Raw genomic sequence first — 25,153 nt, 5'->3', positions numbered from 1 at the left:
AATCTCATTGCAAATAACCTGCCAGATGTTGTTGTTATTATTTTTCAAATTTTACACTAAACATTTAACTAAATAATTCACATTTGATTAATCTCGGTCCTCACGATTAGTTACTCACATTTTTTCAAATTGTGGTTTGCCCTAGCGTCAACTTGTGTGCATGTATATAATTCAAGATTTACTAAGTCATACCCAATTCTGCAGGATGGGTATGGTAACTGTGACTTTGCCCTTTTCCTTGTCCTCTAAAAGGGCACCCTAAAAGTCATGGACTTGAATCATTAATTGAGGGGCCAATGGTAAAATTGGCATATTGTTAATTGAGGCATCAGACTTTATTCGCCCTAGTTCTGCACTGATGCTGAAAGCTAGCGAGGTCAACCATACCACTCCCGAACCACACCAGACCCTGGCACCACTTCCTCCATTAAACAATGACTAGTGCTTTCAGTGTGTTCAATTTCATTACAGCTGACCGAGAAGCTTGAGTACAAAGGACCTCTTCAGTACTTTAGGGCTCATTGTGTTTCCACACCTGTTGGTTATAAACACAAATGCCTACGACTTCATGCTTCTCCATATTTCCTCTGCTGTTTTGTCATTTTTTACTAGTGGTAAGAAGTGCGAAGTTACGTCACTTCAAGAAATGGCTACAGGGTTGCTGTCTTCCCCAGATTAATAGTCTTCAATTGTCTGCTTAGTGATTCTCTGTGTGACTGGATTGGATTGGAAGAGATTGCCAAAAACCAAATTTAGAAAAATGGTCAAGATGACTCCTGCGCTGGTCTACTTTTCTCATGCCTTTCGTTTCTCAATTTTTTTATAACACACAATATCTCAGACAGATAAGTCTGTGACAAAAATGAGGGCATAGCATCATTTCCAGAATTATATAAGTTGGCCCAAAGGGGGTGCTTCATCATTGGTTTGCCAGCATGTTTAATTCTATTTAGTGATATGTCGTGGCATTTTTAAATTTGAAACCATACAACCCTGATTCTCAGGGTGGTTTTGGAAATAGACTTAAATTTCTCTTTTTATACCTCCATGCTTATTTTATCCTTTTCAACGTCACACTAAGGATTAAAAGAATCTTGAGTTGAGTCAAGATGACTGATCATATGCCATTATGTTTTTTTGTCCCACTAGGTCTCAGGCTTTGAAGACCAAAGAGCGTATGGCCCAGGTGTCCACAGGGAGCACTCAGATGGGTTTTGGCCGAGGCTCGTCTCAGCCCAACCTCTCCACTTCCTACAGTGAAGAGTACGGCCGGTCAGAGGGCTCACCTGCGTCCTACCATGGCTGTGAGTATTAGCATATACAGTAGTTGTCACATAAAGTTTACACAAAGCGGGCTTATTCCACATGTTTAAGCAACACGTGATACAGCATATTCCATTATACTAAATTGTGTCCCCAATAGTGTAACTTTGGCCTACATCCTGAAACCTGCCCCTCCCCCTGTTCTGTCTCTGGCTTGCAGTCCTGCACTAGGACTGCATTCCTCAGCACACACATACGCACTCACACAAACACACAGAAGAGGAAGCAGAGTTCACCCCCCCCCCCCAAGCTTTCATCATCCACATGACAGAGGAATCTGCTCCTCTTTTCACTGATCTGCTCACTCCTCCAGAGACACTGTGAGGGTGAGAGGTAGAAACACACAGTAGCAGACAGTGCAACATGATGGAAAGAAAGAAGTGAATGGAAACTAAACTTGGATAAACTTTGATAAATAGAGGGACTAGAGAAGTGACACTTCTTGGATTTATTGTCTACAGATGCATGTTACTGCCCTCTGTTACTAGCATGATCTATTGGTTAGTCTGATATTGTCACCGTGCCAACCTTGGAATATCATCCCATATATTCCTCTTGAAGTCATCAATTTGAGGGGTCCTCGTACTAGGTGACACATTTGGTGATTAGTGGTCTCTGGGTTTCTGTACTTCCAATAGCTCTTTCTGTACTTCCAATAGCTCATTCTAACAGAAAATATAAACAGAGTTTCAATGGATTGAAAGAAAGATGGGGTGAGAGAGGGGTGGAGTTGAAAAGAAACAGAAATCCCTGTGTGGAAATAAGGTAACGCAAAGAGGGAAGAGGGGAAAACTGGAGACGTTGAAATTAAGAGTGAACCCTCACCTCTTTTCTTCCTTTCATCCTCTGACCACCAGTCCTTTGTGAAGGGTGTGTCACTGTTTTTGTTAGTGTGAGTGAGAGAGTGAGAGAGAGAGAGAGAGAGAGAGAGAGAGAGAGTTACGTTTGGGTGTGGGTCTCAGAGCTGGACACTCCAGCAGCTGAGTCACCAGTTGAGAAAACCAAAGGAGAGACTGACCAATACGAGTATGGCAGGGCAGTCACTGTGGGCGTTTCCAGGGGTGGATTTTTGGGATTCCACTCGAACGTTCCGAGTATTGTTGTCCAGGCAGGGTGTGAATGAACGGCCATGCAAGTGTGACTGTTTGTGTTAGCTTAGCGTATCCCCTCTCGGTTCATTCATCCTCTTTGGTTGTCTCTCATCGTCCTGACTGGTGCTCCCCTGCCTTTGCGTGCTTCCCACAGAGGTCTGGGAATATGTTTATTTTCACATATTTACACAAAATGTCTCACTCACCAGGTTTTAAACAGCCACTTAATTCTTTATCTAGAGAGACACATGGATCTGCAAATGTTCTGGTAGTTTGCCGTTGACACCCTGGGATAAACATCTTATGGCCATTCTCACCACATAAATCTACTAGAGAGAATACAACCCCGTTTTGAAGGGTTTTGTAAGCTTAAGTATTTGTTTAATTTCAGTGTGCTTATTTCCTCAGGCAGTAAACGTAGCACCACAGATAATTAGCATGACAAGACAAACAGCAAACGGTAGAAGAATGGCCCAGGTTTTTAGATGCAATTTTCTGCTAGCAGGCAGAGCTGTGTCTGTGAGAAATACCAAGAAATTGGGATTATCCATATATGGTCCATTCCCACAGTGGTAGGCAAGAAAGTGATGTGTTTTAGTTGGCTTTGAGTTTTGTCTATTTGTCTCTGTGACTCACAACTGTCAAATGTTATTGTGTTGGCAGTTAGTTTCCCTTGAGGCTTAGTCGTTGAACAACAGTTTAGCACGCCCTCTCTTTTGCTTTGCTGTTCTTTTCGGAAAGATTTAAAGAAAGCTCCAGGAAAATATTCCTTCTGGTAGAAGAATGTTATGGATCTATCAAACATGTTAATGGAAGATATTGGCGGATGTATAAGACATCATTTTTTTTCTCAGCATCTGTACATAAAGTTACCCTTCTCCTGCTAAAGATTAAGGCTTCCATTTTTTTTAAACGGCTGGATGTCATCCACAATTTCACAAATAACCTTATCGTTCCAGCATATTTTGCAGGGTTACGGTACATTGTCTCTGTCTAGGCTTTAGTACCACTGTGTTCCCTGTCTATTTAAGGCAGACGTGTAGCTGATGTGGAGGCCACAACTTAAGGTCCACCAGCTAACCAAACACACCTTTACCCCTGGTACTTCTGGTCCCTTTCCCTGGAGACACACAGACTGGAGACAGTGCTCGGGAGGCTTGGGTTTAAGGAACAAGTATCAAGGCAGGAAAGGAGCGAAGCGAGCAACATGCAAGGCGGGAGGAGAGGAGACAATGACTCAGATCTCAGGCTGGAGTTAAAGGCAAAAGCAGTGAATAAATAATTAAGAATATGTATGTTGTCATTATAAGTCATGTAGAAAATGAGGATGTAATGCTGCTACTTAACCAACACATAATAGGCTTAGGATCGTCGCTGTTGGGCATAAACTACGTGTCTCCATATTTCGTCATTTTAATTTCTTTTTATAAATCAATGCGCTCGGTCACCCTTTACATCTGTCTGTGGGTTTAACACATATTTAAACCGTGAGGAGGCATTTCATCTGACTTTGTCTAAGGCAAATATTGCAATAAAATCTTTTAAAATTGGTCTCTTTTTTCATTTTATGAAAAGCAACAGTTTTGGACATACAAGCTTTTTGTCAGACGGCGATGGTACGTTGTTATTGTTATTATATTAAGTGTCAAGTTGGCAACAGCTTTTCCCACCGTTTAAAGGAAGGACATTTTTAGAGTATTCCTTTTAAAGGTCCCATGGCATGAAAATGTCACTTCATGAGGTTTTTTAACATTAATGTGAGTTCTCCCAGCCTGCCTATGGTCCCCCGGTGGCTAGAAAGGGCCGAGCCCTGGGTATCCTGCTCTGCCTTTGAGAAAATGAAAGCTCAGATGGGCTGATCTGGAATATTGCTCCTTATTAGGTCATAAGGGGCAATTTCAATTTGGCCCACCCATGAGAGAAAGACATTATGGCTTTCAACGAGCGAAGTGGCAGTTGGTCAAGGCCCCCCCCCCCTCCTGCAAAGCTACAGACCCTGAAAAGGCACATACTAAGGAAAGCTCTTTGTGGGACTGGCTCTAGTGACTGTGATTTTACACCAAGGCTGAATTTTGGGAAAGAAACTTCAGATATAGGGACCACTAAGGTCTATATTAAAGCATCCAAAGAGCACCATGTCATGGGACCTTTTTTTACCCTTTCTGTATCACTGAAACATATGAAGTGGCAAATTTACTCTGTATTTATGATTATTGAAAACTGCTGATGTGACACCTACTTCCTGCAGACGTTTTGACAAGGCAGGAGGAGGTTCGTCAAAGTGTGAAGTTTCAAAGTGGATTCCGTCATATAGTGAAACTAATCTTTTTTCCGCGTCATATCTGTGTCGGCGTTGTTGTTTTGCCTCTGCATTAAGACCTTTACTTATCTTTCTCTAACCAGTCAACCATCAACATAATGTAACACCATACACAAGATCACCATGGTGTTATGAGTACCCAGTGAGTATTTGTGTGGGTGTGTCCATATCAGCAGCAGGGCATGTCATGACTGGTCTTTGTTGTTTAGAGCAGACACGGAGGGGGGGGGGGGGTAGGCAGGCAGAAGGGTAGAGACCAAGTTTATTATTTAAGTTGGAGAACAAGAACATTAAAAATTTAGAGGAATCGTCTGGCCCAAAATCAAACCAAAATAAGTTTTAATTTTCACAAAACGTAGAACAGCTTTGTATTTGAGAAATTGCACTGGAAAAGTTAAACCCAGAACCTACATTTTGGTGCAACCACAACGAGATGTCACTGTGTCTTGTCATCGCCTCCCACACCATAGTTCCCTCATTTCTAAACTCAAAGATACACAGTCACCCTTTGAATTCAAGAATACTAGATTTGTGTGTGTGTGTTTGTGTGTGTGGTTTTGTGTATGCTATCGGTAGCAAATGGAGGCACGTACTATAGATCAGGTCTGATCAGGTTTACAGCTCTGTCCGTTTAGCGATCTCCTCCGCTCTGTTTCAGTAGGCCTAGCTTACAGTTATCATATGTCAAAAAAACATCAAACCACTGGTCAGCATACAGTGCATCTACTGTTTTTCATCCTCTGGGGGATCGCGATTCAAAAACTTTGAGGACCACTTTACCCTGTGTGATATCTTTTTATATGATTGTAATTATTCCACCACGGCTTGGTTTTGGACTATATCCAGTGACCCTGGTTTTCCGTATTATTATAGTATATACAGTATGCGATGGAGTCCCATGTGGCAGTGATGTTAACCTACATTCTGAATGTGTCTGCTAGCCACGTCTCCCAACGCGGGTTCAGAACTGGAGCAGGCCAGACCTCAGACCAGCGGGGAGGAGGAGCTACAGCTGCAACTGGCTCTGGCCATGAGCAGAGAGGCTGCAGAGCAGGTACATACTCACAAACACACATACATAGAAACACATGCTAATGGGGCAGAGCATGAATCCTTGCTTGTCATTATCTTTTCTTGCTGGGTTTGAAATGTGCAGATAGTTTACATTACATCTGTGGATATCCAGTTTATTTTAAGATTACAAATGTGCTGTTTGGGCTAACTGTGCTCTTGGTGTGTCTTTAGGAGGAGCGCTTGCGCAGAGGGGACGACCTGAGACTACAGATGGCCTTGGAGGAGAGTAAGAAAGGAGGTCCAGAATCGGCCAAGAAGAAGAGAAATGTAAAATTCCCAAAACCGTAGATACTACAATGACCTAATTCTGTTATTGTGCCCAGGCTCATGGAAACAGTCGCTTCTCCCTATCTTCTTTTTCTGTCTGACACTGTTTGCTGCTTCATGAGCAGTAATGAAACTACTAACTGGCAGCAGACTACCTTGTTTACTCATCATTATTCTGCCTGAGTAGCTGGCTGCCCGGAGTTTGAGGGCAGGCAGAACAAAAGTGAAAAAGTACGGCTGCATGACCATGGCTCAGGTTTTTATTTCCACTCATAACGACATGACCACCATCAGTATTTATGAATAGTATTTGTGCTGTAGAGGACAATGGCTACTCCCCATTCTTCCTTTTTCCTCTCTGTTAGCTTTTCTTTATTCTTTTTTTGTCCTGTCTCTCGGTCACTTTCTCTGTCTCTTTCTTATAGCCACAATCATCTTTAATGGATCTGATGGATGTCCCTGAGCCTGGTGCCCGTGCTGACCCCTGGGGGGCTGGAGCCGGTGCTGCGGCAGCCGCTGCATCAGAAGACCCCTGGCACTCTTATGGTACACACACCTACACTCTCTTCACTGGAAATGGTCACATGAGATGATATTGACACGCTGACTGTTGTTGTTGAGGAGTATTAGTGTATAGAGACAGTTTTTCTGTGTGTGTCGTCTCTGCTCTCCACCTGCAGCTCCTAGGACTGTGACTCTTTGTTAAATAGGAATGCTGTTCCACTGGCTCAGCAGCATTACTGCAAAGCGAGGAGGGGAGGATGTTTGAGGAAGATATCATCAAGGAAATGAGTGTGGAGAGGCAGGGCAAAGAGGCTGTCAGGGACTTTGATATGTAAAGTAAATGTTAAAGGGTAACTACAGTTTTTTTTCGACCCTAAGTGACTGGTGGTAACGGCAATCTTTAAAATTTGTCACTGCTGTCTGCAGCAAGTGTCTAGCTTGTATTTATCTTCCCAAAAGTGCTCGTTTTGCCACTGACAGGCTCAGATTGATATTCTAAGTGTCTGACAACATTATGGAAAGGAACCCTTCACAGATAGACCTTTAAAACCTCTGAGACCTTTTTGTTTAACCAGAAACTGCTCTAAAGTCGGTAGCGCTAAACCCACCGGACTCTACTTAAAAAAACAAATATTTTTAACGTGTATAGAGCCAACAGATTTTCACATCGGTAAACTCTGTGGTTATTTTGACCAAAACTAGAGTTGTGATGGTTGAAAAAGTGGTAAGAGGACCCAAATCGGCTTTTCATAGTTTTTAGTTTCTGTCGACTTTGAATGAAGTTTATTTTATGATGGTCGACCGCCTTAGAAATCCTTTATATAATTTTGTCAGACACTAAGACTATCAATCTGAGCCTGTCAGCGGCTAAACAAGCACTTTTATGAAGGTAAATACAGGCTTTATTATGGCTGCAGACAGCAGTGACAAATAGTTGCCTGTTTTGCCTCTGCCGGCTGCAGCGATCTTGCTTAATACTGGACCAATTTCAAAGATTGTTGTTCCCGTCAGTCACTTAGAAACAAAAACTTTGGAAAACAGGGTTAAAGAAACAAAACTCTAGTTAACCTTTAAACGGGGAAAAAAGAAGAACAGATGAGCAATAGTTTCAGAATGGGTCAAATCAAAGACACCTGCGATCAGAACCTGCATAAAACCACTTACCTTATTTTACCTTTCTCCTGCTCTCTTCGTCTTTCCCTCCTCCTCTTCCTATCCAATTTTCCCTTACGTTTTGCATGCGTCATCCAACCCCCATCTTCCTCTACTCTAGGGTCTGCACCTAAGCCAGTGGCCCCAGTGGACCCATGGGGTGTTACTCCTTCTGTTCCACCTATGAAGAGTGCTGATCCCTGGGCATCAAACTCTACTCCTGCCCCCGACCCCTGGGGCTCTACTGCCACCCGCCCCAAGACTTCCAACACAGGTGACCATCAGGGGAAGAGCAGGTTTTTTTGGGGGGGTTTTGTCCACAAGCATCAGTTACTAGGGCATTTCCAAAAATCACCAGTCAATCTTACCTCCACCATAGAGGAAAAACATTTTTCAACAGTTATTGCCTGGGAATTATGCATTTGAGGCTAAAAGATATATGGAAAATTGTTGAGTATTTATGGATGTTTGCACTATTTGGGTTCCCTCTATTTTAAGAAATGGAAAAGATTTCTTATAAATGGCTGGCAAGTGTCTCGAAGACTTGCTTTGTCAAATGGGGAACATACAGCACACACTAACAAATGCTTATGTACGCCTGGGGTGTGTTTCAGAAAGCAGGTTTAGTGAAAACTCTGAGTTAGTTAACCCTGAGACAAAAGAAACTCTGGGTTTTCTGTTTCAGAAAGGAAGGTTCGTCAAACCTCAGAGAGAGAGAGGGGTAACTCCAGCCTGTTTTAGAAAGAGAGGTAACTTAACCTCAGTCAGCTACTATCAGGGGTGTAGTGGTAAAAAAAAAGGAGGTGGGTAAATTAAAAATTCTGTGATCAGGTGGACCACGACACGGTCACCAGTAAGGTGGCGCATGGCCTACCGGTGTATCCTGATGACATTGCTATATCATTTGATGGTACCTAGGGTATCACTGGTTGTTCCCTCATAGGTCACACAATCACTATTCAATTAATATATTAATCTAAGTTCTTGTTAAGAAGGAATAATAAGGTTGAAATCTGTTTATCTCACCTTTTCCTCCACTTTCCTAATCCCCTCTCTCTATCTCCCTCTTCTCTACATCTCCTCTCTCTGTGCTCTCTGCATCCTTGTCTGTAAAATGAAGTTAAAATGGAGAAAAGACAACAACACACCACATCCTGTCAAGTAGCCGGTCACATTGTAGGGCCTATAGGCTAACCCTTTCAGACAAACTATTAAAAGAAATTAATTAGCATGCATTCAATGTTTAGGTATCCAGTCTGAATGCTGTAGCCTATCTACCTTTAAGTTAATACTGTCTCTGTGCCAGTACCATTTCGAGAAGGGAAAGGGGGGACTCCCCCGTCACCCATTCCAAATGGTATTCAGGCAGAGTAAACTAGACCAGTTATTTCCCCTACAGATTTTATTATGTCTGGGATTTGAAGCCATGTAGCATCATCCACAATTAGCTGTGAAGACATTGTACTACTAATTATTAGAAGTTAATCTCTATTTCAGGCTACACCGCAAACGCGGTTGGTTAGCGATAGAGTCGATACTTGCTCCGAAGCTAATCGTCGTCACTCTCTTACTTCTCCCTGGCTCTACCACACACACACACGCACACACACGCACACACATGCACACACGCCGGCTCAACTCGCACACCAGCACACAAGTATATACTGTACGGCTGTGGGGGGGCGGCTGTGGCTCAGTGGTAGAGCGGTTGCCTGCCAATCGGGAGGTTGGTGGTTTGATCCCCGCCCCTGCAGTCATTGTCGAAGTGTCCTTGGGCAAGACGCTGAACCCCGAGTTGCCCCCGGTGCTGCGCATTGGAGTGTGAATGCGTATGAATGTTTATCTGATGAGCAGGTGGCACCTTGTACGGCAGCCCCGGCCACAGTGTATGAGTGTGTGTGAATGGTGAATGTATCCTGTAGATGTAAAAGCGCTTTGAGCAGTTGCTAAGACTGGAAAAGCGCTATATAAATACAGCACATTTACATTTACATCAAGTCATTTTCGTCGGCTACAGCAAAAGCTCTGCGTGGAGCCCTCGAACAACCATAGAAACTAACTTATAATGAACAATATAAAAGTAAAACAACATAAGCTTAATTTAGAGTAGCTTAGGAACGATATACTATTGAGAGGTAGATAAACACGCTTTAGAGGTAGGAAAATTATATTTCTGAAAAAACAGCGTTAATGTGCGTTTAGCCTCCACTACATACATGGTTACTATGGTAACTGAGCCTGTGAATCTAACCTGGTCGGGAGCAGGTTTTCTTCTCTCAGACTCCTCCCTCTGACACAGCGCTCTTTTATTTCCTCATTCATTCATTCAGTCTGCGTCAGGCGAGGTTTGTTATCTGCATTAATAAAAACCATGTTGGTTTATTAAGTTAGGCAGACTATACAACGCTTTCGTTCTGAAGCGTTGTGCATGTTTCAATCATAATTCTGTTAGTGATGGTGCTGCAACCTCAGAATGGGATTAGTAGTAGGATTGCACCTAAATGAAATGATAGGTGTAGCCTACTACCATTCCAGTCATCGTAGGTTACCTGTGATTAAATATGAAATGAATACACTTTCTTAAAGCCTACGCATTGACTCAAGCAGCAATTTTCTCCCACACCACTCCTATTGCTATTTTATAGCAGCCGCTGTGATGCTTTTTAACTAAATACATGTTCAGACTCGCTGTATGTGTGCATGAGTATTTCCTTCGACCAGTTTGTTTGTGGTTGTTACCATGGTGAATCGTAGTATCATGACTCCATTCATGCTGCCTTTTTTATTGTGGTCTTAACTCTGAATGAACCTACTCAGTGTTGATTGAACCATCTCGAATCAGCTGTTCTGGAACCAAAAACTCAGTTTCTCGTCTCAGAGTAAGTCAACTCAGAGATCAGAGTTAGCTTCCTGAAACGGACCCCAGCGTGCTTTCACTTGGTCATTGTTTTCCTTTGTGTTGGTTTACCAGATTATCCATACTCATTAATTCTTGTATTGTCTGTATCCATCTGTGTGTGTGTGTGTGTGTGTGTGTACGTGTGTGTACGTGTGTACATGTGTGTTTGTGTGTGTTTGTTCCCCTTTCAGGTAGCTTTGACCTGTTTAATGCATCCAACGGTACGTCTAAAGAGGACTTCTCAGAATTTGACAGCCTGCGCTCTTCCTCCTCTGTCCCCACTGGTACTCACCCTTGTCTTTGTCTCTCTAATGACACGGAGTCTGTGTTGTTTTCCCTCTGTGTCTGAAATGATGCCCATCTGCAGAAACAATGTCTCTGTGGGGCAAAGACACCCACATGTCTTGTCTTTGTATGTAAATATCACCAGACCTGAGCAAAGACAGTGTTAACACCACTGGAGTCATGTTGTATGATGGGTTTTTTTTCCAACTGCAAATGCAATCCGATGCTGCAGTAATCCTGTTTGCTCTGGTTTGGTCCCATATCACTGTGGTGCAATGTAATGCAGCTTTTATGTGTTTATCACTAAATGCCTTATAAGACCTGGGCCATCCAGTTTATGGAATCCCTTTGAGATCAGCTGTGATCTGTTTGGTTCATCTGAACCCGACGACATGTTTCAAAAATTGAATAAAACCAATTACCACCTCCATTCAGGTTGGTATGTGAGAGGGTTCCAGGGAACAGTTTGACCCAGGTCTTGAGTGTTTTCCCCATGTGGTTTGGCAGTCTCTGGGTGTGGGAAAGTGACAATGGTGTTTGACTTTTGCTCCAGCTCAACACAAACAATTCTGATACAGTCAAGGACAAGGTGAGAAGGAACACAAACACAGGTGTACAAAATTATTTTTCCCAGAAGGGTGGAGGACACACACTTAAGTGGTGTTAAGGATGAGTTGTAGAAATGTTACTGAGTGAGTCCACTCTGGCTGAAATCTGTAGGATTTATGGGATGCTAATACACACTAGGCCTGTCTGATCTTATCCTGGCTCTAGTACGTCTCAGTGTACTCATTTTTGACATCTCCTCTTGTGTACGTTGCTGCTGGCATGGTGGTTTTTTTGCGTGTTCATGAGTGAGTGCATTAATGAATGTCTCCACTGCTGTCTGCCTGCTGCCGGAAAAACAACAGCAGCCGGGCTGTCTGCCATTGATGGCCTCTTATAAAAGAATCTTTTGATAATTTTGTTACATCAACTCAATTTTATTTCATGCTAAACGTCAGCGTAGGTGCTCATGTACAAGTGCAAAATGCAAAATGTGAGTGTATTTAGCAGTTCAGTATTACAAATAAAAACAAACCTGTCACGTACTCTGTTCTCGTGTAGTAGCCCTAATTACAGATTTATAATGACTTCTGCAGTTCAAGACTAGAACAGAAATATTGTCTTCCTGTATTCATAATGTCTAAGTGTTTTATTTTGTTCCCTCAAAGAGAACTTTAGTAACAGTTCAACTGGTCTTTGTTCGCCAGGTGATGGGGGCGTAGCATCCTCTCTCCCCTCCCAAGCCAGTCTCGCTAGCAGCGGCAGCATGGACCTCTTTGACTCCCTGCCCAGCTCCATTTCTATGCCTGCTACAACAAACCCAACTAGAAAGACTCCAGAGTCCTTCCTGGGTCCCAATGCTGCCCTGGTGAATCTGGACTCCCTGGTGACCAAACCAGCCCAGCCTGCGCCAGTTGTCAACCCATTCTTAGCGGCAACAGGTGGGGAGATGAAAAGATCAAATGAGGAGGTTGTTTTCATAACTTGCAATGTTCCTACTCAAACTGATAAGAAAACCGTGTGCTAGCCAGGAAGTGTGGTCGGTAAGCCAAGAGACATGGACATAAAGCTACAGGTCTGAACACACACATGCATACACACCTGTCTGCACAGTTTATGTGAAATCATTGAGCATGCCGTCTGTTCCAGCAGTTAACTCAGAGGAAAGAGAGATGAATCATTCCTGATTCAATTCATAAAATAGCAGTATAGCAGTAGTTGTATAGTTTTGAAAGACTATTTTAACATAACAAGAATATGAACATGTAGTTCCATTTATCACAATACTATTTAGCTCTATATCATGGGTTTCCTTCCTTTATTCAGGTGGCTCTGCTCCTGCTCCTGCTCCAGCTTCAGCAGCCCACGCCAACCCCTTCCAAGTGAGCCAGCCAGCCCCCCCCACCCTCAACCAGATGCGGGTCAGCCCCATGCCCGCCAGCTTCGGCATGGCCGAGCCCATCGCCCTGGCCTCGGGGCCTGCTCCGCCCATCAGCATGGTCCCCCTGGCAGGCATTGCCCCCATGGCCCGAGTCATGCCCGGGATGGTCGGCGCTGTCGGAGGTGTGGGGATGAGCGCGGGGATGCCGGGCTCCATGTCCTTACCCCAGCCCCTGATGAGCATGCCACCCCAGGCCGGGACGCAGCCCACCGGAACCACCAACCCCTTCCTTTTGTGAGGGGGGTGACCGGGGGGGCGACCCAGAGTAACCCCTCCTCTCTCTCTTACTCTCTCTTCCACTCTGGCTCCTTAAAAAGCTTCAAAATGAACAAGGAGATGTCTTATCCCTATCTATCCCTTCATAACCAACTCCTAGCCAGGTCGTAGTCCCAGTCTGGCCTCTCCCCCCTCCCCACACCTTAACACACTCCTTTACTCCTTCCTCCTTTGTCTCAATGCTACAAGCTGCCTAGTCCTGTGTGTTCCATCCGACGATGGTGTTGATGACCGCAAAGAGTTTTAATCTGTCTACGGATTTACAGAGTAGCAGTGGTGTTTACAGTCTTTCCACAGAGATAGGGCCCTCGTCCCTGTCTCTCATGTCCCTCTCATGTCCCTCCTCTCTCTCCCTCACTTCTTCCTATAGGACGGCTCTGTTGTTCTTCTGTGGTAGAGTGATAGGAGAGTCTGACCATACTAACGCCAGGATCTTATCGCTTCACTTGAGCTAATCTTTTATAAGCCCTGTGTGTGTGTGGGTGTGTGTGTGGGTATGGGTGTTTGTTCTCTCAGTACTTTTACACTGTATAATCCAGTGGTTTTTACTTATACACACTGGAATACGGATGAGAGAAGGTCAGTGTGTTTATACGTGTGCGTGTGTGTTACCAGGCAGGGATTTTGCACAATTTTGTTGTCTATTTTTTTTTTTTTTTTTCTGTCTGCGACTGTTGGGCTCACCGTTACACCTTAGCGTAGGAACGGAGGCTAGCCGCTAAAACGGCTTAAACAACACAGCCTCAGCTTGGTACCACTCGGTCACAACTCTCGTCTGGTCACTTCCTGTCAACTTGGACCTTTTTCCGATCCTTCACGTGAACTTTGACCTCCAGTGGTCACGGGATTAACAATGAACATTTATCAAAGGGGGTGAACCCCTTGTCCTAGGGGTTGGAAAGATGCGTGAACACAATTTCTGTCAGTGTGTGTGCTCACACGCAGGTGTACTGTTAATGCTTGGATACTAACAGCCACATGTTGATGCATTTGTTACCAAGTCTCCCCCAGTGTGTTTAGATGAAAAAAAAAAAAAAAAAATACATGAACTGTGATGGCATCAGTATTTTGCTATCAGAACTTATGAATGCTCTGAGGCATCACGGAACAGTTTGTTTTCTTCTTTTTTAGTTTGTTTCTAGGGTCAAAGGGAAAAGGTGGGGTGTGTGCGCACGCAGTTTGCATGAGCGATACGTGTAGCTTCCAAGTGTACTTTAATGAGCAAGTTTTCCATTTCTCACTCAGTCAGAAACGGTTTTAGATAAAAAAAACGGGGGAATAATGTAGACATCTGCATTAAGTCTGTGTGTGTGCTTGCATGTGTTTTTTGGGCAACCATATATCAAGGAGTGTTACTGTGGTGACCGGGTTGCAAATAAGGCTCTGGGTTTAAAGAGCAAGTCAACCACTCAGCATCGTAAAGAGAGTTTACCTTCAAGTGGATTTACTGTGGCTAATCTATCGACAAGAACATTACCAGTTGGACACACACTCACACACACTCGCACACACTTACACAGGGCTGTTCCAGGATCAGTCTATTGATAGCACAGGGAATCTCGCAAGAAAACAGTGAGACATGTCATGTAAACAAGCAGTTGTTCATTTTGTTGGTTACTTTTTTGTTGTTATTTACTAATTAGATGTAAATCCATAGCCAAGCCTTTCAGAGTTGTGGAGCTGTGTACTAGCTAAGCCATGTATCATCTTCATTCTCTTTTGTCTATTTTCTGTCATTGTAGTTTTTCACCCTATGGGTAGGCTACGTAATGCTCTTCTCTTAGAAGCACAACTGTTACCAAAGTCATAGGGACTGTGATTTCTGAGGGTGTCGTACTTTGAATAGTTTAAGCAGTAGGGTCACACTTCACTGACATATTTTTTTTCTGTTTATGGATCCATTTTTTTTTTTTATATATACATATATATATTTCAGCGCTAATTTACCGTTTGTTCAAGAGTTTGTGTAAAAGTGTTACTGTTTGCTGAATATCAGCACATTTACTAACGGCAAGCTAAGCGTATGTCTCTTCTGTTGGTTAAAAAAAGCGTGTTGTTGAAATTCAGCTGATGAATTGCGCCCGGTGTATAGATCCTTCTCTTTAGGTCACTGTTCTCCCTACTCTTTAGTTCTGTTGATATCACTGCTAATGTTATTACTGTGGAAGTGGAGTTTTCTTTTTTTCTTTCATTCATTGTGTGTTGGCGCCCTCTGCTGGTCTGCTGTGGTATGATATCTCCACCACAGGACCCTTGGTATTTCCACTAAACAGACTTTTGGTTTCTCTCAGGCAAAAGGAGGGGCAACTCCAACCGTGTGTATGATTTTGATGATGCTGAAGGTGGTTATGATGACTTTCATGCTTGGGGTCCTGAATGAATGGATGGGACACTTACTTGCAGACCAGCAAACATTTTTAATCTCAACTAAATATATGCAAAAATTGGAGTTGGAAAAGTTAAAAAGATAAGAAGACTTAACGCTTGATGTGTTTTGCAAAGTTAGATTTGCTAATAAAGTCTTGTTTATTAAAATGCTACTATGATATACTAGCTAAGACTTTCTCACTGGCCTTGATTTCACTGCGGCCTGACCTTTTAAACTTCACTCCAGCGATTGTGAAAAAAGTTATGGATGCATTGAAGAAAAACAAACAAACATTACTGTGTTGAACAAATTCAGCACTCCCAAACAGTCCGATGTCACTGCAGCCAAACACTTTTTCTTGATCCCTGGCAGCAGTTTCACAGGTGTGGCTATGGTGCAGTGAAAATGTGGCCTGTGTGTAGCGAGCTCCTCTGCGTGTTACTATGTATTCACTATGCTTTTATCAAGAGGACTAACTGACCTTATGAACTGTCTGTCTTTATATACATAAACAGCCTCCTTTTAATCTTTTCCATGTCTGTCTATTTACCCTTCTCATAGTACTGGGAGCAGGCTGCTTTTTTATTGGATATGTGCTCAATCTGTCGGCATTATAACTGTATAATATAATTTATCATTTGTACTATTGTAACATACTGTTCCTCTGTACACCTTATTATTCTGTGTAATGGGTTTTGTAGGAAAAGTCACCGTGGTATTTTAACAGCATTTAAACAAGTGAACGCAGCAGGCCGCACCCTGTTGGATGAGGACATCTGTAGCTGCATTGGTTCAAAAATAAAATGTGTATCACTTCAGCTCTGTAACTCCAGTGTCTGTGTCCTATTTAACTAAATGTCCAAACAATCACAGTGATGTACTGTATGTAACATATTCTCAATACTTCCAAACATGAACAATTTAGAGGTCAAGTTCATTTATTTGAAAAAAGTAAAAAATATAGTAAAACTGAATATACATCTAATAAACTCATTCAAATAATTTCATTTTGACTAAAAAACACTAGGCAAAGGAGTGAATGTATTGCAGTAGTGTGGATTTGATTCTAACAAAAGTAAGTAAGTCCTTTTGAGTGCTTTGTTTTGGCAGGGACCAAACATCCTCGATGCTATTCCATGGTGTACGGTTGTTCCTCTGTCGACCAGCCAGATGTGGCAGACTGTGTGTTTACAAGGCTTGCGGGTCCTGTGTCGTAACCCAGCTTCTTCATGTCTTTAGTAATGATGTGAAAGGAGACGGTGACAAAGCCTTGGGAACAAACCCGCGTCACTGACACACACAAAATAGGACATGATGTCAAACAATTTTAACCTGAAAAATGTACTATTAGACTTAAATGGGCATTGAAGAGTGTACCTTGTTAAAAATAAAGGAAATCATTTTTAGTCTTACAGTATACTCCTCCACATCTGTTTATTGGCGATAGCAGCATGTTTCTACTTTCAGACCATCACTTTTCATGGATCCAGTTAATTTTGTTATATGGTGCAGATCAGCTTAAAAGTAACCAACCTACTAATAAGTGACCTATTTTAGAAATGGCTGAGTTTGCTGCTACTTTTTGTTCCACCAAATGTTTTTCTGAGGTGAAAACTGCTGCGTACCTAACATGTTAATGTAAACAATGGAAAGGAAAAAAAATTACAGACAAATGCACAACATACCTTCTCTGCCTTCACCTTGGGCCACTACTTTAGGGTCTGTGTACTCTGGCCGCCGTCCTAACAGCCAGCTAAACAAAAAAGGAAAAAAAAAATGTTAAACTACAGAGAGTGGGAGACACATTAAAGTGAAATTAGGTTTTAATATACTGTTGGAATAAAGAATATTTAAAAATAGTGCTATTCTAAATCACTCCCACGAAAAGTCCTCCCTGGCAGACAGGAAGTGAGGTGTTAATATAACTTATGTAAAGTACAACTAGGAAGAGTGCATGACCAAGATTAGAAAGCACCACCTACTACATTAACTTGGAGAGAAAAACAATGTGCATCCAATAGTAACATCTAAATTGCAAATCCAAAGGTTGAGATGTGCAATTTAGCATCTCTAATAGCTTACTGTCTCGGTGCGAGTTGAAAGGAAGTGGTAATACCTTTGTATGTCTTTTTGTACACTGATAGCAGCTGGCAAACACATACCGATGTGAAGTACTAAGACTGTAATGAACACACAACTGTTCACACATCGCACCTCGTGAATTTCTGTAGTCTCCACGTGGGCTCAGGAACAAACATGGGGATGGTCCGTGTGTGTCTAAAAAAAATTAGAATATAGACAATAAACAAGAGCATGTAAACAAAACAATCAAAATCACATCGTACCTTGCTATGTTCAAGCAAAGTTTTTGTGAGGGAAACAAGCAATATTCACATGCTTCAGGCAGTGATGATCATTTTTACTAACCAGTCACTTTGATGCAAGCATTTGTGCAAAAAAAAAACAAAAACTGGTGCCAAGATAGGTGTTCCTTTAAAAAAGGAAGTACATGGAGGTAATACTGACTGTCCAGGTGTGAAGGGGATGTGTGTTGCTCCATAGCCTCTGACCACATCGTTGCCAAACACATCTGGACCATACACACTCACTACGAGCTGAGGCCCTGGGAAAGGAAAATGACGTCTTCATTTTGCCGTAGTTATATTTTCTTTCAGTTTTATTTACATGTGATATCAGAGATGCTTATCAATGTTAATTATTAATGTATGTATGAAGGCTACTAAAACACTTCGTTTTGAATGTGTGTGGTTGAGGTTGTGTGTAATGCTCACATCCAGAGGGGTTTGTACTCTTAAACGTTGTCTCCAGTGGGAAGTTCCATATTAATTTGTGTGAGGACTCACTTCCTTTACATGTTATTTGAGTGATGCCTTCCTCCAACCCCTACAGAGAAACAGACACAACAACATGCTAAAAAGATTATACCCAGACACGTCTACTTAATTTTGCTAAGATTGTATGCATGTGACGAGGGTTCTACAGTGGCTTGCATAAGTTTACACACCCATTTTAAAAGCAGATTAAAAAGACAAATAAAAAAAACATCTTTTGGAAATTGATCTTTATACTTTATTAAAAAAAAACGAAAATCCAAACTTTTAAGGACACCTTTTTTCTTTGTGAATGAATAATGTAAATAAATTGAAAATAAATAAATGCTCTTCCTTAAAATACAGGGGGTATAAGTATATCCAGCCCTATGTTAAATTCCCATAGAAGCAGTTACATTTTTATTTTTAAAGGCCAGTTATTTCATGGATCCAGGATACTATGCATCCTGATAAAGTTCCCTTGGCCTTTGGAATTAAAATAACCCCACATCATCACATACCCTTCACCATACATAGAGATTGGCATGGGGTTATTTTAGTTATCTTAAAAGCTGGTTTGATTTGCATTGAGAAATGATCTTATGGAAAGTTCCCCATGCCAATACATTTTTTTTTTTATTCCTCTTTTTAATCAACTTTAGCATGGGTGTGTAAACTTATGCAAGCCACTGCATATTGTCTGGACATCATGGCATAAGTGCTTTTTGATTTGTTGGGATTGATTAATAGTTCTTTTACTTATTGACATAGACAGACATTAAATGGTATACATTTTCTGAGACTTAATTTGTTCCTTCAATTTACAATTCAGAGGTAAAAAGTACGTACCTAGGATATTCTTCATTCGAGACTCTTACCCTTGTTGCTTTAGCTACAGAAGAGCTTCTACATGCGAACATGCGATGCATGGCTTGACTTTAAACTTACCTTATATAACGCTATGTAGAGTAGTTAGACCAGAACATTAAAATACTAGCTTGCTAATTTAGCTAATACCGAACATAACCATTCCTCGATAAAGTTGAGTAAAGCCAGCTAGCTACTCACCGACGTAGGAGCCCAGTCGTGGCCGTAGACAAAGCTATATTTGCAGTATAAATTGTCATACTCTGGAAACTGAAACACAACAAAATATCACCTACTGTCACATTCATACATGAAAGTAATAAAACACAAACTTATAATTAAGACAAATTCACGCCACGGTAGGACGTTGCCCGTTAACGTAACGCTATCTGGATGAAATTAGCTGTTAGCTACTAGCTAGCTAGGCTAGGCTAAACTCAAAAGTACCACTTACGTTTGCTCCCTCAATTTGTCCGTTAACCGAGAGAAGAAACACTGACGGGTTGCTTGTAGCCATCACGGCTTCAGTTAGTAACCTGAAAATCTAAAGCTCATTTGCATAATAAGAAATTCAACCCACTTTAGAAGAATATTGCTGCTACTTTAGTGTTTTAGTTTAAAACCACTGTGTGAAGAAAACCGTAAAAACCATATCCGTTGCTAAGGCGACGTTTGCTCCTCCTTACGGATACATGCTAGGTTCAAAATGAACGGAAGCGCCGACACGGTGCTGAAATAATCCACAAGATGGCGGCAGCGCTATGGCAGCGAATCTTTCTTTAACTGTCTATGCAGCGAACCATGGATATAGTAAGAGAACAGCAAACACACCTAAAGCCAAAGCTGCATCCACCTGCACCGGAAGCTAATTCATACACCGTGTGCATCGTTGTCACAGGGCTTATAAAATTAAAACAAAAAGTTAAAAAGGTCATGGTAGCTTTTTTTCTTTTCTTCATCAAATTGCATTACGAGCAACTCCACCCTCCGAGGAAGGCCACGGGATATTGTTGAAAGCTTTAGAAACATAAAGTAAGTGGACCTTTTGAAGTAGGCTATCCTATTTTGACACAGCTGGTTTACCAGATTCGAACTGCACTGTCACATAAGTTATTCTAAGGCAGTTAGCGAAATGCTAATTGTGTCCCAACAATGAAAAGACACATTATTACCCCCTGCAGCCGAACAGGTACCCTATGCCATATTAAAGATACAACCAATTATGTATGATACTCGAGACGTTTCTTTGCTACTTCTATTATAGGCCTAGAACATGTAACTTAATCATGTTATCATACAAAAATCTGCATATATTTCTCCTGTCCCTTAGCCCCCCACTACCACGCCATAACTTTTCATGTCCTTGCCAACATCTCCCTATCCCTCCTTCTCTTCATCCCAGCACTTCACTGGCCCTCTTCCCTCTCCACCTGCCAATTGGGTCTTTTTGTTTCTCCATCTACTATCCCTCTGTTTCGATTTTATCTTCAATCATCTGCCTATCGCTTTTCTCCCACCCATTGCCAGCATCTCCCGCCACTTTCTCCCCTGCCTGTTTACTCTTCTGCCTTTCCTCTTCCACACAACTGATTACCTGTCTTTTTCTCCTCAATTTAACATGTCACATTCCTCCCTTCTTGTTCCTCTTTGTTCTTCTCATTCACCTGGCTCTTGTCTTCTCCTCCTACTTCATTCCTGTCCCTCTTTCCCCTTCTCACTCTCCACACTCTACCATCTCTCTCTAGTCCTTCTGCCTGCCAAATGCCTGGTTTGGCGTCGGACAGCCTCACGGCTCACGGCCCATTTAAAGTTGCTGTAGAGTGGCCAGTTCAAATCGGTCATATGACCACAAGGGATCTAATTTTCTTTGGATTATTTTCCTGAAAACTCATACAAATGATGAAAGCTGAAGTGTTTTACACAATTTGTGTGTTTCCAATAAGCCTACAGATCAGACATCATCCCATTTCATGATATGTTTCACGTTAGATGTTTTTTTTTACTAAACATTTACCTGGAGGTCAGAACATGAGAACACACACTTCATTGGCCATCTATGGTGTCCTTCTCAGGTCCCTATTGTGATTGAAAGAGACACTGCATGTTTCTTATTTCCTAGAGATTTGTTTTTTGTCACTGAGAATAGTCTGACGCCTGGAGGATGCAGCATTTTGGGGAGAAAGTGCCCTTAAAAGGTATCTACTGGGTGAGTGTGATTCATTCACAGGGCAGTGGTGGCCTAGAGGTTAGAAAAGAGAGCTTGTGACCAAGAAAATCTTCCTGAGGTGGCCTTGAGCAATCAGTGGAGCTGCTCAGTGGCCAGCACATTGTACCGGGCAGCTTCCAGGTGTGAATGTGATCAGGGCGTTCCTGCAAAAGAGAGGCTGCCTCTCAGTGAACCTCCCATGAATAAATAAAGGTTAAAAAAAATAGTAATTCAGAACAGGGGATGAAAATAGAGGAATCAAATTAAAGAGGTTTACTGAGAAAGACCGCCTTTCTATTTTAACTTAAACACACATACTCCATAGAACAAACTGTCATAAAAATATTACGTATGACAACACACAGCCACACGGCTTACAGAAGTGAACTATGCTGATGAATGGTCCAGGACACCACTGGTTTACAGCCCCCACACTTAACCTGCTGACAAAGAAGCTGAGGAAGTCATCTGACCAATAAAAAAATGAGATTAAGGACACAGGAGAAGTGTAAGAGGAATAGACCTAAATGAAGTACGGAAAGTGTATTTCATGAATTATTAGTTGTTTAGTGAAATGAAAATGTATTGACAACATCCTCACAGGACTGTAAAGACATTGCTTGATTGACATCTTCCTTACACTCCTGTTAGCTTTGTTGCATCTGTCTGGGAGTCGAGACAACTTACACTTATATCATTTTTATAGACCTTTTTCACAAGACATTCTGACAGGTCACAGTAGAAAAAAGCACAGTTGTAAATAACAAAATAGATGATTGCTTGCTTGTTCTCTGCTTGTACTCTGTTTTACCTAGAAGAAATAAGGGAAAGAAAGGGAGTGGAGACAGATATGGCTTGATAGTGGCTACTGCCTAGCATCATTTCCACGCTTCCCATTCATTGTCTATGTGAGTAGCCGTGCAATGCATTTTGATAGCGTCGCAGCGATTTTTGGAGAAGCAGGACGTCAAGTTGCCCGCTCTTTCACCAATATTGCGAGTGTTATTTAAAATGCGATTTCTTTTTTAAAACTCTTTGTCTTCTGTAGTATTCTACAAAGACGAGCAATACATCATTATATAGTATGAACAACACAAGAATGAATTTATATGAATGACATCTTTTATTTAACTACTTCAATCAAAACAAATCACACAAACTAAAGTGCAGATTGTAAAAATATAAAAACCAATGTGTGGCTTTACCACACTTAGTAGTATTTTGATTATTATTTACTCCAAACCTTTGGCCTGTACTGTGTGTGTGTGTATATATATATATATATATATATATATATGTATATATATATATATATATATGTGTGTGTGTGTGTGTGTGTGTGTGTGTGTGTGTGTGTGTGTGTATGTGTGTCACACATACACACAACAGTGTATTTTTTAGTTTTACAGCGCACACAGAGGAGCTGCCCTCCAGCCCCTCCCCCTCATAAACGTCAACATTGGCGCTAATTTATAGCCTGTAGCATGCTGCTGGTGGTCTTGCCGTGGGATTAACTGTACTAATAAAACCGCTGAAACAACGCTGCTGTGAAAGCTCCCTGAATGTCATTTATAAGAGTCTGGTTGTTACCCATCTCCGCTGCAGTCTCCTCCGCTCCAAATGTTCATAACTGAGCTAGCTAGCTGACCGTCGCTAACTGCTAATCAGAGCTAATTGTTGCTAACAGAGCCTTTAGTTCTCTTTGCCTGTATCTATTAACTGCATGTATGTACTCAAGCCTGAATAAAACCCTTACTTTTATTAAAATGGCTGTAAAAGTTTTAAACTACACCTCAGAGTTGTTTGAATGACAGAACTCAGGGTACGGCGTAGCATTAGCATACCAAGTTGATGCTATCTCGGCAGAGCGCAGACTGATTTGCTCTCGTGAGTCACATGACCAAATTGCAGCATTTGCGATTAGGAAATCACGTTTTAAAATATTGCGATGTTACTGCAAATTAATTGTTCAGCCCTAATTCTAGGTATAGGCAACTCAGAGGTGTCAACTCATTGTCTTTTCACAACTCATGAAAATCTTTCAAACTGACCTTTGTCAATGTAAAATAGAGAGTCAGCATCCGCATAGATTAGTTCTCGCAGAAAATGTTTACAGAGACACATTTTGGTGAACTATTTAAGTAAAATAAGAGAGTTTCCAAACAAGCCGCCATATTGTTTTTAAAATTCGGGAGCAGACAGCACCACCCCACAAGAAGCCAATCAGGTGAGTCGATTAGGGTTGTAGTAGATTTTAGTTTAGTTTTAGTTTTCTTTGCTTGTCTGTGGTCATTGAAGAGAAATTGATAACTGCTAGTATTGACAAGCCCACCAAGCGTCCAATGGTAGGAAGTGGGGCAATCCCTGTCGTCAAAAAACGCCACAGTGGACAGGTACCATGGATTAGCAGACATACTTCCTGAGCATTTGATAACTACTGTCTGATATCATCTTGCCGTTCTCAGTGGCTTTATGAGGACAACTGTGTTATGACACCTGCAACATTCTGCCTGTCTCATAAAAAAAAATCCCAAACTGTCAGCTGCAGCCCTTCACATTCAGTTTAATGAGCTGGTCTTCTGGCTGTCTCCTCCTCAGTCGAGCCTCCCTCCCTCCCTCCCTCCCTCTGTTTCTGGCTAAACTGTCTGCGAAAGTTTCTTGTCCAAGTCATCTTTTTGTCTGCCTAACCTTGACTGCTTTCTAGTGTGGCTGTATTCTACAGTTGTGTGTTTGTGCGTGTTTCTGTGTGCTGCATGCATGTAGGTGTGTGTGTGTGTGTGTGTGTGTGTGGTCTTTGGCCCAGTTACAATCCGTCTGTCCCTGTGGGAGAAGCACCATCTCCACATCATATTTTTAAACTGCTCTTGTCCTCCCCCTCCATGGTGCCCCCCACCTCCTTCTCTGCATCTCCAATATCTGACCACTTTATATACAGTTGTGTTCAGAATAATAGCAGTGTTTTAAAAAAAAAAAAGAGTGAATAATGCCCCAAATCCTTAGAATAGCTTTTAATTCCATAATATCAATGCATTGGGAACACTGCACATTCAATTTCAAATCAAAACATGACCAAAATGTATCAAGTTTGTGTCCTACCTTTACAGAAAGTGAAGAAAAAGGAATGTTTGGCTGTTCAAAAAAAATAAGAAAAATATTTGCATTTTTTTTTACAAACTCAAACATTTACTGTATAAATTGAAAAATGTCTCAAGAGTTTGCTCTACTTTGAATCACTGCACTATTATATAGTTGCATAACCATTATTTCTGAGAACTGCTTCACATCTGTGTTGCATGGAGTGACCGATTCTTTGCTGTCAACTCCTGTGGACACTGTTTCACAGCCCAGCATGATTGAACTCACTTCACAATCCTCTGCATTACTGGGTTTGGCCTCAGAAGCAGCATTTTTCATGTCACCCCCAAGTGTTCTATGGGATTAGGTCCGGAGATTGGGCTGGTCACTCCATACATCAATCTTGTTCTCTTGGAACCAAGACTTTTCCGCTTACCGGTGTTTTGGGTCTTATCTTGTTGAAAGACCCATTTCAAAGGCATTTCTCCTTCAGCATAATGCACAACATGACCTCTTCAAGTATTTTGATGTATTGAAACTGATCCATGATGAATAGACCCAACACCACAGAAAGAGAAACATCCACATAACATGATTTTTGCACCACCATGCTGTACGGTCTTCACAG

The 25,153-nt window shown here is 41.8% G+C and overlaps 2 protein-coding genes across 7 annotated transcripts in view; one reads left to right on the top strand and one right to left on the bottom strand.

The window, feature by feature from the left end:
* Positions 1 to 24,229, top strand: part of epn2 (epsin 2) — a 35,955-nt gene extending 11,726 nt beyond the window's left edge. For 2 of the 5 annotated variants that reach the window (XM_032536658.1, XM_032536657.1), the window contains 8 exons: positions 1,150 to 1,304; positions 5,676 to 5,788; positions 5,980 to 6,075; positions 6,501 to 6,621; positions 7,853 to 8,005; positions 10,822 to 10,914; positions 12,169 to 12,402; positions 12,788 to 15,638. In XM_032536658.1, the coding sequence (XP_032392549.1) occupies positions 1,150 to 1,304; positions 5,676 to 5,788; positions 5,980 to 6,075; positions 6,501 to 6,621; positions 7,853 to 8,005; positions 10,822 to 10,914; positions 12,169 to 12,402; positions 12,788 to 13,140 (1,318 nt within the window). In that variant the 3' untranslated portion in view covers positions 13,141 to 15,638. Of the gene's footprint in view, positions 1 to 1,149; positions 1,305 to 5,675; positions 5,789 to 5,979; positions 6,076 to 6,500; positions 6,622 to 7,852; positions 8,006 to 10,821; positions 10,915 to 12,168; positions 12,403 to 12,787; positions 15,639 to 24,213 lie in introns of those variants that run through there. The other 3 variants (XR_004335170.1, XM_032536659.1, XM_032536660.1) reach the window with 3 other exon arrangements.
* b9d1 (B9 protein domain 1) lies at positions 16,375 to 19,961 on the bottom strand. 2 transcript variants are annotated; one of them, XM_032536664.1, is made up of 7 exons: positions 19,699 to 19,961; positions 19,446 to 19,514; positions 18,339 to 18,450; positions 18,073 to 18,169; positions 17,761 to 17,823; positions 17,232 to 17,299; positions 16,375 to 16,815 (listed from the first exon to the last, which is right to left on the bottom strand). In XM_032536664.1, the coding sequence occupies exons 1-7, from the start codon at positions 19,759 to 19,761 to the stop codon at positions 16,676 to 16,678; spliced, it is 612 nt and encodes a 203-aa protein (XP_032392555.1). In that variant the 5' UTR covers positions 19,762 to 19,961; the 3' UTR covers positions 16,375 to 16,675. The 2 variants fall into 2 exon arrangements, with proteins under 2 accessions (XP_032392555.1, XP_032392554.1); XM_032536663.1 differs by having other exon boundaries at positions 16,375 to 16,836; positions 19,699 to 19,959.
* Positions 24,230 to 25,153: the final 924 nt, after the last annotated feature.

The sequence above is a fragment of the Etheostoma spectabile genome, chromosome 15 (genome assembly GCF_008692095.1).
Source record: "Etheostoma spectabile isolate EspeVRDwgs_2016 chromosome 15, UIUC_Espe_1.0, whole genome shotgun sequence".
NCBI lineage: Eukaryota > Metazoa > Chordata > Actinopteri > Perciformes > Percidae > Etheostoma > Etheostoma spectabile.
The sequence above is the reverse complement of the archived record's forward strand: the minus strand, read 5'-3'. Positions and strand labels throughout refer to the sequence as shown.